The 19,737-nt window shown below is 37.1% G+C and overlaps 1 protein-coding gene across 4 annotated transcripts in view; it reads left to right on the top strand.

The window, feature by feature from the left end:
- The first annotated feature begins 5,079 nt into the window (after nucleotides 1-5,079).
- The window catches only part of Znf638 (zinc finger protein 638), a 116,158-nt gene continuing 101,500 nt past the window's right edge, over nucleotides 5,080-19,737 (top strand). For 2 of the 4 annotated variants that reach the window (XM_013074053.3, XM_087215927.1), the window contains exon 1: nucleotides 5,080-5,222. In XM_013074053.3, the coding sequence (XP_012929507.2) occupies nucleotides 5,119-5,222 (104 nt within the window). In that variant the 5' untranslated portion in view covers nucleotides 5,080-5,118. The remainder of the gene's footprint in view (nucleotides 5,223-19,737) is intronic. The other 2 variants (XM_013074054.3, XM_013074052.3) reach the window with 1 other exon arrangement.

Raw genomic sequence — 19,737 nt, 5'->3', positions numbered from 1 at the left:
TATACCCAGCCCGGGAGTTGCTAATTGGAAGTTTAATCTTTAGAGGGGGAGGATCTAGAAATTAAAGCATTACACAAGTAGTGGCTTCCTAACAGCAGACCTGCACATTTTAAATTTTGTTCAGTTGTCAAAGATAGATTTTATTTTTCTGAGAATTTTGCTTATATGCCCAGAATGTTTCTGATTATAGGATTAGATAGATCATTTGATATTGCATTTGCAATTGTTGAGCAAGGCTCCTTTAGCCATAAAACTATGGTAATCTCTCCAGGACATTCATTCCTCAACTCTTTGCTGACAGTACACAAGTTATCATATAGCCTGCATGGGAGTGTGAGGTACAGTTCTATTTTCAGCTCACCCTCTGGCTTCCTCTATAACCTTGGGAAAATCACTTCTAGGCCCCATGCCACAGACCTGCTATCTGTAAATTAGGGATGGTTAGTAACTCTGGCCAAATCAGAGGAAAACATGAATTCTGGAGCTAGGCAGTTTAGAAGTTTAAAATGCTGAAGGTTCCATTTGTGTATTCATTCTTTTGAACTCTCCTCACAGACCAGCCTTCTTGAACATTTGATCATATTTTTGCTCTAATAACACTTCGACATAGTAGAATGATTTTTCTAAATTTGGATGGCCTAACTAAACTCCTTCCAACTTTATTGCTAAGAGAGAGTGGAAATAAAATTTTCCACCTTACATATTCATTTCCATTTCTTCCAGCCATTATCCAAAGTGCACTCCAACATTACCTCCGCCGGTTTGCTGCGGCAGGGGCCTAGCTAGGTTCTGCTCATTTGTTTCGGTCAGTGGGTGAAGATCCATATTGTTAGAACAAATGGAAATTTTAAAAGAATTCATAGATTTAAGCTTCTTGTGAACTTAAAACACACATCATGTTATCTTATCTTTATGTAAGGTAAATTTTAGTTAGGGCTTCCCTTCCTTTTAATTACAGTCTAAGTGAGTTCATCCCAAACATCCAATTTAGGTATCCACAGCCCTTCCTAAGATTATCAATAATTTATGAGAGGCTTATTTTCTTCTATCTTTTCTACCTCTAAACCTCTGTTTCCATGTGTACTATCTTTTTCACTTTTTTTTTTGGTACCAGGGATGAACTCAGGTCTTTGTGCTTGCCAGGCAGGCACAGTGCCTCTGAGCTAAACCCCTGAATCCTTTTTCACTGTTCTAACTGCCTCACCTTCAGCTTCTTCTCTGGCTAAACCTGGAAAAACCAGATTTACACAAAGCATTAGTAAGATTTTTGAATTTGGGGAATTAAACTAGGCATGGTGATGCACGCCTATAATCCCAGCACTTGGGAGACTGATGCAGGAGGATTGATGTGAATTTGAGGCCAGCCTGGACTACACAGTGAGACTTGTCTCAAGAAATAAACAAACAAGCACAATCAAACAAATAAGATACATATATATATATATATATATATATATATCTATATATATATATATCTCAGACCTTCCCCTTCTTTAAAAAGTCCATTTTCCCAACCTATTACTAGAGATTTCACATTAATCCTCTATTCAATACACACACAGATTTCTTATCCTTTTGAGTTGTCTCTCCTTTCTCCTTGCATGGTTCATCTCTTCGTACCACTTTATTTTTTTCTCTGAGGAACAAAGAGAAATTCCTCTCATTTTCATGCACAGCAGTTTTCTTGTGCTGCCAGGGCTTGCTCATACCTATACTTTCATGCAATAATCTCATTCTCTATCCAAAACAGCTTATGAGGGTATTTTTTCAAACAAAGCCAGTTTTATCTCCCTAAGAGGAATCCTGGTGCCATTTATTATTAAATTTCTTCCTCATTGTACTCAACAGTGTATATTTATTTATGTATGCTCACCATCTACAACTAATTTGTATTCTACTTTTCTCATTATTTTACATATACTTCCCCATTTACTAATGTAGCCCTCGTTTGCTACCATAATACATATCCTCCCAATTATTAGGTATTTAAGTTATTTCCAGTTTTATTTTGGTTTACACTATAAATAGTGTTATAAACACTGAAGAAAAATTCATTTTTCTCATTTGTATTATTTTGAGGAAATATATTCTCGTATGTAGATTTTTTGATGAAAACAAATAATTTCATAATCTTTCAATTAGCTACACTACTCTCAAAAATGGTTTTTCTGCTAAATAATTCTACAGTCTCAACTTATGAATTTAGCCATTTTTTTCTGCTCCATCAGTATTGTCTTTTATATTTCAATTAGAATTGGAGTGAGGTTAATAATTACCCCATGATTTATTTCTCTGGGTTTCTTCTGTACTTCATATACTTTAACTTTTGTCCAGTGAAGTCAGAGTATTGATTTTAATGCCTTTATTAAGGTATAATTCATATACACATCCTTCAATCAAAAGTATATAATTCAATGACTTTTAGTATATTTGCAGAGTTGTGCAATTATCATCACAATCAATTTTAGAATATTATTCCCCAAAGAAACTCTCCAGCCCCTAGCCTTCATCCTCCCAAATCTTCCCCTTCCTCAGTCATAGGCAACCACTAATCTATTTCCTACTTCTGTAGATCAGCCTGTTTTGGACATTTGAGATATATGGAATCATAAAATAGTACTTACTGACTGGCTTCTTTCAATAGCATAATATCATTAAAATTTGTCCATGTTGCAGTGTATCAGTACTTCATTCTTTTTTATTGCTAAATAATTTTCCACTATATGGATATATCCCATTACTTTATTCATTCATCAGTTGATAGGTATGTAAGTTATTGCTCCTTTTTGTCTATTATGAATAATACTGCTACAATATTCAGGGTTTTTGTTTTCAGTACTGGGGATTGAACTCAGGGCCTTCACACTGAGCTATATCCCCAGTCCTTTTTTAAACTGTTTATTTTGAGACCAGGTTTCACTATGTTGTTCAGGCTAGGCTTGAACTTGTAATTCTTCTGCCTCACCCTCTCAAGAGTGCTGAGGTTACATACATGTACCACTACACCCAGAAAATATTTAGTTTTTGTGTGGACACATTTCACTTCTTTTGGGTATATCCACAAGAGTGCAATTGTTGGGTCATATGGTAACTCAGTGTTTAACTGTATGAGTGACTGCCAGACTGTCCTTCAAAGTAGCTGCACCATTTTACATTTCGGCCATCGGTATAAGAGGGTTCCAATTTCTCTACATCCTTGATGCATTTGTTCGCTAGGCCCACCCTTGTTACCTCACTCAATCTTAATTACTTCTCTAAAGGCCCTATCTCCAAATACAGTCACATTGGGGGGTTAGAGCTTCAATACAAGAATTTTAGCGGGACATAATTCAGTCCATAATATTTGTCAACACTTGTTATTATCTTTTTAATTATATATGATGCATATATATTATTATATTCTGCATATAATATATATTATGACATATATCTTTTTATTATATCCATCCTAATGAGTGTGAAGTAGTGTCTCATTGTGGTTTTAATTTACATTTCCTTGGTGGCCTCTAATGGTAAGCATCTTTCCATGTGCTTATTGGCTTTTGTATACCTTTGGAGAACTATCTGTTCTTTCTCTGATTTAGTTCTTTGTCATAACATATTGATTTTCTATTGTACATTGTATGCATTACTGATCAACTATATAGACCTAAAACATACCAGAATCAACCATGGGAGAATTTTTCTAAATCTTGAAAGGTATTGACAAGCATTCCAAGAAAGATTGAAAACATAAACCCTAAAAACATTTTAAAACCAATTAATGTCACTATATGAAAATAAAAAATGATTTATTGCAAAAAATAAAGCCAAAAGACAAGGTGGGTAAAAGAGAAATAATTTATTCACAATTAATATTAATTTACACAAATAAAAATCCTACAATTAAAAAAAAGACCAAGGGAATAAAAAACAAGCAAAGGATATGACTAGGAAATTTACAATTTAAAAATGAGTTAGCATATTGTATAGGGAGATGTGTTGAAATAGGCATGCTAGTAAATTGCACTGAGAACATAAATTGAACCAAACTGTATGGAGACCAATTTGGCAACAGTTATCAGAATTTTTAAAGTCCTTACCTAAAGATATAGCATTCAGCACACAAGTAGTTAGCCTAAACATACATTTGCTCACAAGCCAGATGGCTATAAGTAAGAATACTGACTGCAATATTGTCATAACAAAAACACAGAAAAAGTTCACGGAACACTTTGATGGAATACTATGCAACAGAAACCATCTGAGACAGTGTTAAGTGAAGAAAAGCAAAGTGGCAAATTAGTGTGTAAAGTAGTGTGTGTGTGTCACACACACATATAATTTTTTAATGCACAGAATGTCTTCGAAAGTTATGCAAGAAATTGATCAATGGTGGTAGCCTGAAAGGAAAGAAAACCGAAGGCGGGGCAGTGGAGGGTGGAAACTTCCATTTTTATTGAATATATTTTTGACACGATTGAAATTTTAACCAGGTCGCACATATTGCTTAGTGTCTGGGAAAGAGAGAGAAGGAGTGAGGGAGGAGAGGGGAGAGAGGAAAGGGGAGAGAGTGAGTTTGTTCTCCACGGTGAGTCCGGGCCACCAGAACTCCAGGATAGCAACCTTTTAATTTCTTGTCCTGCAGAATCCAGTCCCCACCCAACTTCGATACCGAATGCACCTGCTGTGGGTTTCCCCGGTACCGGTTTCCGCATCACTCCTCCATCCTACTGATGTGGAAGGGATGTAGCTGGCCTTCAAGTAGGTGTTCTGTAAACAGCAAATGAAGAAATATGTCTCAAAAAGAAAAGACCTGCAAAATCAGAAGCGTGTTCCTATGTTTCAGGCTGATATACATCTTTTATTCGAAGAATGCGCTACCCAAATCTGGACAGTTCTGGGAAGGCGACCCGCTGAGGACAGTGGGAAGGGAGGGGTCGCTGGGCAGCTAAACTACGTGAGCGGTCCTTCCCCCTCCGCTCCGCCTCCGACTTCCCGCGCTTGGCGCCTATTGGCGCCTATTGGCTGGTTCGGCAGTGGGCGGGCCCCACTGCTCTGAGCCCAGAGCTTGGGCGCCTTTACGTCTATGTGAGAAGTGCGCTGGGAGCTGCTCCGGAGTACCGCGCGCCGCCGGCCATGTCCCGGGACTGCGTTCCTGCCGGGACTAGCCCTCGGCCTGCAGCGCCCGGCCAGGTCTCCGCGACAGCCGGGCAGCTGGGGGTGTCGGACCAGCTGAAGCGGTGAGCGCTTCTTCTGCTCTCTGTGCTCCCTGCCCGTCCTCAGGGGCAGTTGGCCGGGGGTGGGCAGGAAGGGGTGGGCAGGAAGGGGCGGGCCGGCAGCGGGCCGGCAGCCGGCGTCCCTGTGGGGCCGGGTCGAGATTTCCCCCGCGACTGTAACTTCTCAGGCTCTCTGTCTTTAGTATTTACCAAGTTTCGTGGATGTACCAATCTGTCAGCGAGCAGCAGCCGAACGCCTAACGGGGCCCCGATCACTTGTCCTCTGCCTCGGGGTCCCGGCAACTCTTTCCAAGGTCGGGGTGGGCTCGGTGCACGTGCGGTGCGGTGCTCGCGGGGTTGGGGAAGCCCAGGTTCCAGATTTTGGAATGGTATAAATAGCGCCCCCGCCCCCTATCCCACTTAGCGGAGGGAAAGTCGGCCACACCTGGCATCCGTCCTCGCTCAGCTGCTGACTCGGGGCTGACCCCCAGCAAGGAGAGGTTGTCCTGCTGGCCTGGCTGTTTATTGCGCGACTTAGATGTTTCAAGAGTCACAAGGGACATTGCTCATGTCTCCGCCTTGGGGGCACTACACAGCAGTATCAGCTCTTTTTTTTCTTCTAGATGGAGCAGGCTAAATCGAGATTTGGAAGAATTCCAAGACTTGCCCTTACTTACTTACTACAACTAAATGCCAGTAGTGTATTGCCCTCTCTCAATCTTTGTGGCATTTGTGTGAGTTGATGGGAGATTGGAGAAAATGATAAACATTTTAGAGAAATGGACGCTTTGGTGTTAAGTCATCCTTGTCACTCGTTTCTAGGGCCAAGTTCTGGTGACATTGATCACGCCCTTTCCCAGATTCCTAGGTTGGTTTGAGTGGAAAAGGAGTGCATATTTCTTATCTTGCAAGGATTAGGGAAAGAATGCTGGCTTGACAAAAAAAATGCTGTAATTGTTTAGTCTTCTGCCTTCAGAGGATCAGAATATCATGAATTATTTTTTAAAATGATGAGATGGTGGTATACTGTAATTATTATTACTAGAGGGTTGGAAAATACAAATGCTGCTCTATTTTATTCAGTGTTAGGAAAAACTTAAGTACTTTAAATGCACCCTTTAAAATTGCCAGCGCTATTAATTTACTTGCAAAATAAAAAAACACTCCTACTTTATCTTTTCTATAAATCTTTTGTTTGCATAATTTTAAAGGACATAGGCATTGTTTTGCTGACTCTAGTTGGGATTCTTGATGTCTTTAAATTCTAAGTGTATTTTACAAAGGGGAGTTATGTAGTATTTCTTTACTTTTTGTCTCAAGATGGTTCATAGTGGTGAGGCAACTTGATAATGGTTTATGAAAATATAATAGTTTGAAGAATTTGTTAGAGATTACTCTTTTAAAAAATTACATCGTAACTGTAGAATTGTGCAGTATTCTGTATCTCATTTTTTTGGGGGGGGGATAGTAAGGGGATTGAATTTGGGGCCTTCACACTGAGCTACCTCTCCAGTCCATTTTTATTTTTCATTTTGCGATGTTTCTAAGTTGCCTAAGCCGACCTTGAACTTGAGATCCTACTGCTCTAGCTGCTAGAGTGCTGGGATCTAAAATAATTTTTGATGTCAAGATAATCGCTTGACTGCAACATTGGCATTTTTGTTTACTGAGTAGTAAACTTTGCACTCTTCTTGTTTTAGGTAATACATCATCTTTCACTAGAGAAATCTTGCCAAAAACCACACCTAGTATTTTCAGTCATCAATTTTGCAGAAGTATTTTTTTTTCCAATTGACTTAGGCTTTTTTTTTTTTTTTTGGGTACCTGAGATTGAACTCAGGACCTTGTGCTTACAAGGCAGGCACAGTGTCACTGAGCTAAATCCCCAGCTCTGACTTAGGCTTTCTTTCACCCACAACATATGCCCAGGTGCCAAATTTGGAATGGTGTTAGTAATGTTGGATGTGAATTTGGGGGGTGAGCAGGTAGGAAGGCTTATAGGTTGTATTAAAATTTAATTTTTCTCCATTGAAGTGTCAATATAACCAGAGATTATTATGACATTTTCTCTTGTAAGAAATGGATATAATAATAAAATGCTTCAGTGATTTTGAATATTAGGACCACTGATGTTAAGTGCTATAATTTTTTTCATTAAGTTGGGAGGCTATAAGAACTTGTCTCTCAGTTACTTGCCATTGCTAGCAGTTTTCTCCCCCCACTCCAAGCCTCAGTATATACTTTGCAACATTCATGTAGGAACTGTGGCTTTACTGACTTACGTGCAAACTGTTGGAGTTTGAGATCTATGTCAAGATTCACCTAGGTAGCTGAGAGCTCATAGATCAAATCAGTAAAACATCCTGTCATTTTCCCTCAGTACCTTATATTTACTTTTCTATTAAGAGCTGATTAAATTTTTTGGAGGACATTTTGCCCATACCTGTTAAAATCCTTGCATTTTTTAGATACATTTTGACTGACCGATTTCATTTCTAGGAATTTATCCTAAGGAAATTCATAATGGACATGTACACTGGATTTGTTATTGAAATGTTTGTTGCAGTGTTGTTTATGATGATGAAATTTTGAAAACACTAAATGTCCCTAAGTAGGGAATGGTAAAATAATTTATATGCTAGAATACATATTATGTAATAATTCATTTTATTTTAATATATACCATAAAATTATGCAGCCATTAAAATCATGTAAAAGAAATTGGGTGTAATGAAAATATGTTCAAAATAACAAGGTAAAAATTCTTACGATATCTCAAAATTATCTCATTTTGGTTAAAAGGAAATAAGCATAAAGGATTTTGAAGTTTAGTAAGGACTAATTGTTTTTGTATTCGGGTTTGACACTTTTTGTTTGTTTGTTTGTAATGCTTTATGTATTTATTTTGTACGGGGGATTGAACTCAGGACCTTGCACTTGTGAGGCAGGTGTGGTGCCACTGAGCTAAATCCTTGGCTGTGTTTGTTTTTTGAGACAGTCTTGCTATGTAGTTCAGGCTGGCCTTGAACCCACTATGTGGCCCAGGCCTCAAACTTGTGGGATCCTCCTGCTTCAGCCTCCTGAATGCTGTGATTTTTTTTTTTCTTTTCTCATTTGATGTTTCCTTTTTTTTTTTTTTTTGGTATCAGGGATCGAACTCGGGTCCTCGCGCTTGCGCAGCAGGCAGCAAAACTACTGATCTAAATCCCCAGCCCTTTTTTCTCATTTGAGATAGGGTCTCACTCTGTAGTCCAGGCTGGTCTTGAACTCACCATGTAGCCTAGGCTGCCCTGGAACTCATGGTGATCCTCATGCCTCAGCCTCCCAAGTGCTGGGATTACAGGTGTGTCCCTCACACCCAGCTTCAGGTTTGCCACTGTGAGAGAATTTTTCTTGCCTAGTAAAGTTTAAAAGCCTTTTGTACTGAAAGAAGAAGGAAAAAAAAGGGACTATGTTCACATCTCTAGGCATTAAAACCAGTCTGTCTTTGAAGTCATCATCAGATGCCAAGAGATGAATGGGGAGTTGTCAAGTGTCACTTTCTTATCCAAAGGGTTTACTCCTTTCTACTTTGTTTGAGCTTTTATAATTTATTATATGTTAATATACCCATTGTTGTGAGGATTATGTGGCAGTTAGGTCCTCAGTTGGCATGTAAGTGTGCACGTTCAGTATCTGTGATATGACTGTGCAGAAAGTACATCAAAATATTAAAAATGGTTACATTTGGGCAGGTTGGATATTGTGGGATTATTGTTCCTTTAATTTCAGTATTTCTCAAATTTCTGAAAGCAGTTATCCAGCGGTAACTACAAAATAGGGTTTTCATATGAGAAAAATAAAGTAAGTGAAACTTATTTTTTTAAAAAGAAAATTATATTTTAATCTTGAATCAAGATAAGGAGGTAGGACTTAAAATGTTTTTAAAAATTATTTGAACAGCGCCTCCCTGGCATGTGGGAGGCCCTGAGTTCAAAATAGGCAATAATTTCAGAGGGTTAAAGATCAAAAACTGAAAAAAGCTGTGCAATGAAAAGTCTCCTTCTTTGCCCTGTTCCCTACTCCCTCAATTCCTATTCCTCTAATTTACCTGCCCTGGGAAACCATATTACAATTTTATTGTTTAACTTTCCAGAGATATGTTATGGATACACAGGTGAAAACAGATTTATATTCCCCCCATATGTATTTGCAGTTTCCTTTATTGCTTTTTTCCGCTCTAGAATGTATCTGAGAGACTTTTTCATATCAACACATAGATAGCATTCTCAGTGAAAGTTGCTTTTTTAAGTGATTAGCTTATCAAGAGAAAATTTTAAAAAAAGATGATCTTGATTAAAACACTGAAGAAACTGGGTGGGTATTATGTACCTGTAGTCCGGGCACTCAGGAGGTGGAAGTAGGAGGCTGAGATTGAAGGATTGCTTGAACCCAGGAGTCCAACACCACCCTGGGCACCGCAGTGAGATCCTGTCTTAAAACAAAAAAAAGGTTGAAGAGAACATATGGGGAAGAGTTTTCTTTGTGGTTGGAATATTGAGTACAATACTCTTGCTGTGTGAAGAAATTTCTTGATGAACTTAACCATGAGGTAAGGCATTGTAAAACTTGTTAGTCTAATTAATCATTAAATTTTTTTTGTGTGTGTGGTACTGGTAATTGAACCTCAGGCCTCCTGAATGCTAGACAGATGGCCTACTACTAAGCTACACCCACAGTCCTTTTTCAAAAACTTCATTTAGAAACAAGGACTTGCTAATTTTCCCAGGCTGACCTTGAATTTGTGATCCTCTTACCTCAGCCTCTCATTAAATTTTTTAAAAAATGTTTTACTTGAAAATCAAAGTGGTATGTGTGTATCATTGAAAAGATAAAGCAGTTATTGAAGATTTACCTCAGAAATACTAGAAACCTGTTCTTTCCTCCTTTCTTTGTTTCTCTTCTTTGAGGCAATCACTTTTAACTCCTTCAACTCTTCTAGTTTTTACTATCTGTCTAAAAGTACACTTTATAACCACATTTTGACTTAAATGATTTCGATCTTGTTGACTTTTTTGATCCATTGAGTGAGGATTTAACTCTTTACTCTATTTGTGACAATTACCCTTAATTATATGAACTTGATTGGCTTAAGAAACACCCTGGAGAGTAATAAAGAACATTTCTGGGCGTGTCTGGGTGAATCATGGAGGTACTTTATGTAGGTACTATATATGGTCCCTGGCCCCTTCCTCTCTGGCACTGTTCCCCTGCTTGTTTTCTCAGCTGCTATGAGCCAAACATCTTTGCCAAGTGCTTCTGCTGTGATGTTGCTGCCTTGGAGCCAGCTAACCATGGCCTGAATCCTCTGAAACTGTGAGCCAAATAAACCTCTACTTTAAACTGTGAATGCTGTGTCCAAGAATAAGAAAGCTGACTAATACATTATTCTATTTCCACTTCTTCCATTCTCCAAATTGAGATTTCTAATTCAATATTTGTTTAAATTAGTACCCGATTTAGGTTATATTTTATTATGACAAGGTAAACATAATTAGCCTCTGACAACTGAAATTAATAAACACTTCTTGGAAGAAGTATAAATGGCCAATAAACACATGAAAAAAATGTCCAGCATTTCTGGCCAGTAGAGAAATACAAATTATAATAATACTGAGATTCTGTCTTACTCCAGAAAGAATGGTTATTACCAAAAAATCAAATAATAACTAATGCTGCAGAGGCTGTGTGAAAAAGAAACACTTATACATTGTTGGTAGGAATGTAAACTGGTACAACTATTATGGAAATTAGTATGAAGATTCCTCAAAAAACTAAAAATAGAAATTCTATTCAACCCAACTATTCTCCTTCTAGGTGTCTTCCTGAAAGAGTTAAACAGATCATATTACAGTGAAACATGCATACCTATGTTTATAGCAGCACAGTGCATAACCGCTAAATCTTGGAAGTGGCTTTTATGTCCATCAACAAATGAAAGAAAATATATTTACGTACACTAGAGTACTACTCTGCCATAAGGAAGGATAAACTTGAATCATATGTAGAAAAATGCCTATACTTTGATGTTAAATGAAATAATTGACACAGAAGCTTAAATATCACATGGTTTCTCTTGTATGAGAAACCCAAAATATAAATAAAGAGCATAGTAAAAATAGATAATAAGAAATAGGGAGGTGGCTCCTTTGCACAAAGGAAGGGGACAAAAAGATGGAGGGAGAGGAGGAAAAGGGGATGAAAAAACAATTAAGATGTGTTATGCACATGTACCAACTCACTACGAAGAATAAATAATCATTATGTACTGCAAACATGTACTAATAAAAATATTTTTAAAAAATTAGCCTTAGAGCCAGGGATTTAGCTCAGTGGTTCTGCCTCCTGCCTTGCAAGCCCAAGGTCCCGAGTTCGATCCCTCATATAAAAAAAAAAAAATCAGCCTTAGAGCTAAATGATAAACTAAGATTGTTTCTTTTATTTGTCTAATTTATCTATCAATCCTTGGTTATTTTTCCCATATGCCTTATGGAACAACAAATGCAAGGCTCTGTCAGTTTCATTTTTTCCCCTAAGACTTCTTCCGTATGGTTCCCAGTCTTAATACTCTTGTCTGGTCTGATTCTGGGTTTGCACCAAATCTAAAGATTAATATCTTGAAATAGAGTACAAGTAGGTATGGTGGCACATCCCTTTAATCCCAGCAACCTGGGAAATCTGAGGCAGGAAGATCACAAGTTTAAGTCCATCCTTGGTAACACAGTAACTTACTGAAAAAAAAAAGCCGGGGGAGGTTGACGATGTAGCTCAGTGCAAAGGTCCTGAATTGAATCCCTAGTATGAAAGAAAAAGGAAGGAAGACAGGCAGGCAGGCAGGCAGGCAGAGACAGTAGGAGGTTGAGTACTACGGAATAATAGTTGAGTACTACGGAAAGAAACCATCAGAGAACGAGAAAGAGCTCTATGACATTTAAAATGTGATAGACAAAATGGAATTTGAATGGTACTAGAAGAGAGTTCTTTAGGTTTGGAGCATACTCTTTTTTGGTATCACCTTTCTTATTTCTGATCCCATGTATTTTTGTTTAGGTCTTCTCCATTCTGCCCAAATCAGAGCTTTGTTTGTTGTACTGTTTGTTTTACTGAACATGCTTTTGGATTTATATATCCTTGCTATTGTATTGTTTTTTAAAAATGTATTGTCAGGTTTGTCTTTATTAATTCCTCTTTCATATTGTTTGGTTTTATTCTTTTCCTTATAAATAATAATTCTTTTATACTTTTTGAAGATAAGATACATTTTATGGAGTATAATTTTGGTACATTTACATGTGCATTGGCCAATTCAGAATATTTAGATTACCCATGATCTCACATATTTATCATTTTTGTGATGAGAACATTCAAAATCCTATTTTTTCGTCATTTTGAATTATATGATATAACATTGTTGAATATAATCACTGTCTGTGTAATAGAACACTAACATATATTTCTCCTATCTGGCTGATTTTGTACTCCTTGAGCAATTTCTCCCTATCACTCCAACTTCTCCTCTCCCCAGCCTCTGATAACTACGATTCTGCTCTCTAGTACAATGAGCTCAGATATTTTAAATTCCACATATGTGTGAAATCACTGTTACATGTTTCTATTTTTTTTCTTTTAACCTTACTGAAGGTGTTTTAGGCTTAAATTGCCTTCTAGGGACTGTTTTAGGTCCTAGTACCGTATCCAATTGATCTAAAATATCTCCTTTTCATCAATTCTAAATGTTTTTTTCTTTCAATCCTGATCTCTTTTTTTATCCAAAGATTTATTTAGTAGTACACTTTGTTAATTTTCAATTCTTATAATTTTTTAAAATAAACTTTTGTCATTTGGAATTTTGTTGAATGGTTAGAGAATATAACACATCATCCCACTTAAACTTTTTTGGCCTTTTATTTTAAAAGACATGATTCTCTAAACATTTTTATTCTGTAAGTTTTTCACTTTTCATAGGGAGGATGGCATAGCTAGACAGGTAGATGGAATATATGCCATGTATTTACAAGTTATAACATGAATCAGCTACAGAAACAACAATTTCTCATCCTAGGATTTTTCTTTTTGTTTATTATTACTACTTTTTATTTAACTTTATGTACTTAACTGTTACGCAATTACTTTCTTGTTTGATTTAACTATTATGTAAATATTTCTTGTTTAATATTACTTTTTTGTCTATAGGCTTAGTTCTTTGTTTTGAACTTTGTTTAACAAGGGCAGTTTAGATGACAAAAATTTGGAAGCAAGGACAATAAAAAGCAAAAGCAGAACAAAAAGATTTAAAACTTTTTTAAATGCTGGGGATTGAACGAGGACCTTGTCCATGCTAGGCAAACACTCTATCTCTGAGCTACATTCTTAGCCAAAATGTAAGATTTTTTTTTAAGCTGAGTCTGGTGATGCACTCTTGTAGTTCCAGCACTGGAGAGGCTGAGGCAGGAGAATAGCTGTGAGTGACCTAGCGAGATTGTCTAAAAAAAAAAAAGGCTTTTTAGAAGTGACTAGATGTTCCAGGCAGTTAACCAAAAATTGGTAGAAGGCTGTTAAGCATCACCCAGAGGGGAGGAAGCCTTTTTGTGTGAAAAGACTGCTGTTTGCTTTGCTAGTTTTACTAAAGATATAGGTAGATATCAGTAAGACTTAAATCTCATGGTGGATATTGAAGGGGAAAAGGGGAGAAAACATCCCATATTGGTGGACAGTGGATCATTTGGCACTCACAATGTATTGCACATTCTTTAATTAGCAGCCAGCACTTTAAAGTAAAGTTGTTACACACACAGAAGCATGAGGTTGCATTATGGTGCTTGGAATGCTATGCAATTTAGAACTTATGAATGATTTATTTCTGGAATTTTTCTTTTAATATTTTTGGGCCATGGTTAGTATACTGAGACCATGGAAAACAAAGGCACAAATAAGGGGTGACAGTTGTACATAGAAAAGATAAAGGGTTTGTTTTTGAATGGGAATTAAACAAGGGCTATCCTTATGATATATAATAATTTGGTTAAAAATGTCCTGGGCATCAATACCCCATTCATTCATTCATTTATGGTTTTTTTGAGACAGGGTCTTGCTCTGCAATTTAAGCTGGGCTTGAGCTCACTATGTAGTCCAGGCTGGCCTCAAACTCATGGTACTCCTCCTGCCTCAGCCTCCCAAGTTCTAGGATTACAGGCAGTGTGCCATCATGCCCGGCACATCAATACCTCATATAGATGGTATGCTCCTAAGGTAGTGCCTTTCTTAGAGCAGAAATTATGTTTCTCAAAAAAACACATTGAATAAATATAATTAGAAATACTATTTCATAGCATATTAAAGATATGGCTGAAAGTCTAAAGGCAAATTATACTAAAATTTTAAATTATTTATAGCATTTTCAATTTAATCTCATGAAAAAATATTTAGGTACTATCTCACATTTAGGAATATTTGTGGTACCCGAAAACTTGAATAGTTTGAAGAACTTTTGGATTTATTGCCCACAAAAGGACTAACATCAGAAGACTCATTTATGTGTGTTTAAAAAGTCTGTCAAAATTGAAAAATGTGCCAGGTGTGGTGGCGCACACCTGTGATCCCAGCACTCAGGAGGCTGAGGCAGGAGGATCACTTCGAGTAAGGCCAGCTCCTGAATAGTAAATGTTGAGGTTAACATTGGACATTTTGACGACAACATTTTGAAAGAAAATAGGAATGAACTTAATCTGTTTAATGCAGGTTTTACTAGACATAATTATATACCAAAGTTTTAAAATGCACCCAATAGAATAATTATCATCCTAAACTTGATGCTGACATTTGAACTTCAGATGGTTCAAGGCTTTGCATCATTAATAGTAGACGATTTATTAGTTTCCTGTATGTAGGTTAGGGCCAAAAATAACTTTTTAAGCTGTTAAAAGAAATCAACTTGTATACTTCAAACAAGGGAAAATCTTTGTCTCAGTTTACCTGTGAAGAATGGCTCAAAGATTTGGCTTTTTAAATTGACATTACAGCCCATGTAACCACTGTAAATCTTATCTGTTTTCCTTGCCCTCCCATTCCTTCCCTTCCCTTCCTCCCCTCACCTTCCTTTTTCTTTCTCTGTACTAGGGATCCAAGGGAAGTTGCACTCTGCTACTGAGCTACATCCCCAGCGCCTTTTATTTGTTATTTTGGGACAGAGTCTGATAAGTGCCCAGGCTGCCCTGAAACTTGCATTCCTCCCACCTCAGCCTCCTGAGTAGCTGAGATTATAGGCATGTGCCATCACACATGACTGCAAATATTTCTTTTTAGGGGCATTTATAAGGAGTGCTATATTTATATGATTCATTGTTCTCATTTCTAGTAAATGTTTTTGGCAATTTTTTTTTCAATAAGGAATAATATGGATCACTTTGACATGTGCTGAAATTGGTTTGCAGAAATTATGGCCTTTTGAAATTATAGAATTTATGAGTGGATTTCAAAGTGAGATCTTTGATTTTATGCTTTATGAAAATGAACTACTGTACCATTTCTTTTTTTCTTTTTTTTTTTTGGTGCTGGGGATCCAACTTGGGTCCTTGTGTTTGCACAGCAAGCAGTGAAACCACTGAGCTAAATTCCCAGCCCTACTGTAGCATTTCTTAATAATAACATATGAAAGGATAGCACATGATAGTGAAAATACGAAAAAGCAAGTAATATGTTTAGAGTGGCAGAATTCTACAAATATCTTTGGAGTAATTCCCTAAATTTAAAAACAACAGTATAAAAATTTCATCTTTGTATGAAAAATGCCTAGTTTAAAAAGAGTTCTTCTCTTATGAAACTCAGTTTTTAAAAATTCTGCAATTAGTTTACAAATTGAAGGTTGAATTCTACATTACACATTACATGCAACTGGCAACTACAGAGTTTACATTGACACCTTGGTACAGGGAAAATGATGTCAGGTTTTTGGTTTTAGATCAAAGGTGCTGTGAGTTACAAGAAAAATTTAATAATTGTTTCCATTTTTAATATATATTTTTTAGTTTCAAATTTATAATCTCTAGTAGTAAATGCTTGGGTTATGTTACATTACTAAATTATTGTTCATAAACGATAATGTTTGATTCTAAATTCTATTTCTGGATGTGAATTTTCTTTTATCTTGGTCACTTCAGTTATTTTCTACTAGCTTGGCATCTGTAAATATTTGTGTGACATTGTCATTGGTGAAAGGTCAAATCTCAGTTATAGTCTTGGACATGATGCTCATGAAAATATGGGAGTTACGTTATTTTAATTAATTATATATTTCTACCACTTTTTCTTACTTAGGCAGAAACAGTTCTTTTGTAGTGGGTTGTTTCCTGCTGATAGTTTTAGGAAATTAACATGGAAAATTCCTGTTTATTTCTACATTGTAAATATATATTAGATAGGCCAGGATCATATACCATGATATTTTCCCTCTACCCTTCTCTTCCTCTGTAGCATCTTCAATGGTAAACTGGTAAAACCATAAAAAAAATAAAATATAACTTTTGATAGGCTCTGAAGCTCCACCTAAACTCTTTACACATATGTTCTGTCTAGACATAAAAAGTTCAGGTGGGACATCAGAGTCTGCATTGTGTTTTGTGATAATGGCTGAGTTTCTGTTGTTGCATCTTTGAAATTCTCAGTTTTGAGACAGAGCAGCCTGTGAGAAGCTGCCTTGTCTCTCTCTCTGGCAGTGCTACCCTCATCCTGGCTCGGATGCAGCTATGACTCTGCCTTCTCAATTGCTTGCTGTGTATTGCCCATAGAATTATAGACTTGAAAAACTCTACTAAATCTTTTGACCACAGAGAAAAGAATTTTTTCTTAATGTTCTCAAACTAGTCCAAGGACACAGAAAAAGAGGACAATGGGAAATATTTTTCTAAGTTTTAAATACTTAGTTGATACTGAATGATCACTTAGTATTTTTACATTTCTTTCTGCTCGCATTTGATCTTTTTTTAGGATCAGATAAGTATGGTGGGAGTTGCAGTCTCTCCAGTGGTTCTCAAAGTGTGGGTCTAGGGACCACAAGTTTCCAGGCATGGGTGCAAACTGCTGGGCCAGGGACAGCTGTACTGTCTCCTGGGAACTTATTGGAAGTGGAAAATCATGGGGTACCTCTTAGACCCACTGGATGAGAAACTCTGTTGGGTAATAGAGTGAGTGGGTGAGTACCCTTTTTCTTTTCCTTAGGCAAGGTCTTGCTATGTATCCCAGGCTGGCCTCTTGAGTGCTGGAACTACAGTCATGTGCCACCATGCAACCTATGTTGTGATGTCTGCTTAACTTTGAGAACCAGTGATCTGTATAACTTGTATCTATGTTGGAATTGTACATGGAAATCTATAAAAGTCCCCAAATACTTTCTTGCATTTGTCCCATTGCTTTGGACTCTTGAGATAAAGTATGTACTATATTGGTGAACTGTGGACCTTTACCCCAATTGGCTGGGACTTTTTGATAATTACAGTCAATTGACTGCCTTGAATGACAATTATCATAGTAATTAGTGCTTGGGACTTCCAGAGAAGTCATTTAGTTCTGTCAACCCAGGAATTATTTATCAGAGAGGAATCTAAGTTTTGAGATATGGCCAAGAACAATTACTTTTCTCTTGGTTACTTGATGTAAGTGATCAACTAGAGAAAAAAAATGTGAATATGGGCCATTCAAATTGAAAAATTTTATTGTGGTAAAATATAGGTAACGAAATTTACTGTTTCAATTTTTTTTGACTGGGGCTACCTGGGGCCAATTTATTACAGTTAAATACCTTTCTATCATTTAACCATCTTAAAGTATACATCCCAGTAGCAGTAAGTACATTGCTATTTTTGTACAGTTATCACCATTTCCATTTCTGGAATTTTTATATCATCCCGAATTTAAATTCTTCACTCATTAAATAGTAACACCCATTCTCCTTTCACCCAGCATCTGGTAACAATTCTACATACTTTATTTTTCTATGAATTTGACAATTCTAGGTATCTCATGTAGTAGAATCATATTTGTCCTTTTATATCTGGCTTATTTCACTTAGCTAGCATGCTATCTTTTTTTTTTTTTTTTGTAGGGAGGATCAAACTCAGGACTTTTCACTTGCCAGGCAGGTGTAGTGTCACTGAGCTAACTGCCCAGCCCAGCTAGCATGTTGCTTTCAAGTTTCATTCATACTGTAACATGCATGCATCAGGATTTTACTTTTTGAGACTGAATAATATTTCATTGAATGTGTTTCCACCTTTTGGCTGTTGTGACTGATGTTTCTTTGAACAGTAGTGTTCAAGACCCTGTTTTCAATTCTTTTGGTTATGTACCTAAAAGTGAAATTGCTAGATCATATGGTGATTCTATGTTTAATTTTCTAGAGACTACCATATTGTTTCCTACCAGCTGCATCATTTTATATTCCCACCAACAATGCCCAGAAGTTCCAATTTCTTCATGTCCTTACCAACACTTGTTATTTTCTGTTTTGTTTTTATTTTCTACTGAGGATTGAATCTAGAACTTTCACATTAAGATACATTTCCAGTGTTCCTTTTTGAGATAGGGTCTCCCTAAGTTGCCCATGAAAGCCTTGAACTCTAGATCCTCCTACCTTAGCCTCCTAAGTACTATAGTTGAGATTGTAGGCATGTACCATTAAACCTGGCTTGTTTTCTGTTTTGGTATTTTGAAAAAAGCCATCCTAATGTGTATGAAAAGATATTTCATTGTGGTTTTGATTTGCACTGGCCGAATTATTAGTGAGGTTGAGCTTCTTTTTATGTGCTTATTGGTCATTTATATCTTCTTTGGAGAAATGTCAGTAGGCATTCACTCTATCCCTGAACAACACCCCAGACTGTCTTTCCCTATTTTTACTATGGGGTGTTTGGATACTAATTTAAGTTATGGGAATTTTGGATACTAATCCAGGATATTTTCTTGCATTCTGTGGGTCACCTTTTCACTCTCTATACTGTCCTTAGATGCACTAAAGTTTTAAAGTTTGCTTCTTGTTGCCTTTGCTACCTTGTGCGGCCCATGTTGTTTCTTCTCTATGAGGCCTGTTTGCCATTCCTGTCTTGGAGCCAGCCGATTATGGACTGACAACTCTACAGACTCACAGAGGAGGAGGCTTCCGGGTCAATGTGCCACTGCTCCCAGCACAGACGAGAAGGCTTCCAGGTTGAAGTGCCACTGCTCCCAGTGCAGAGGGGAAGGCTTCTGGGAAAATCTACCACCACTCCCAGCACAGAAGAGGTGAGACACGCCAGCAACAACTGCCCCCTACCCCTGTTGAAGTGAGAAGACATGTAAACAAGTCTCAAAACCAGACATCCAGATCACCTACGGCAACCCCAAAGGGAAAGAGATGGAACACTCTGATACTCAACGATCTGGACTCCCTGAACTGGGAACAAAAGAGGATCTGGAAAAAATGAAATCAGAATTAATTTCTCAGATAACAGCAGAGATTGTGCCCATAGTG

The sequence above is a fragment of the Heterocephalus glaber genome, unplaced genomic scaffold (assembly GCF_053883595.1).
Source record: "Heterocephalus glaber isolate CG9 unplaced genomic scaffold, H.glaber_assembly_v1.0 deba00001456, whole genome shotgun sequence".
Lineage (NCBI taxonomy): Eukaryota > Metazoa > Chordata > Mammalia > Rodentia > Bathyergidae > Heterocephalus > Heterocephalus glaber.
The sequence above is the reverse complement of the archived record's forward strand: the minus strand, read 5'-3'. Positions and strand labels throughout refer to the sequence as shown.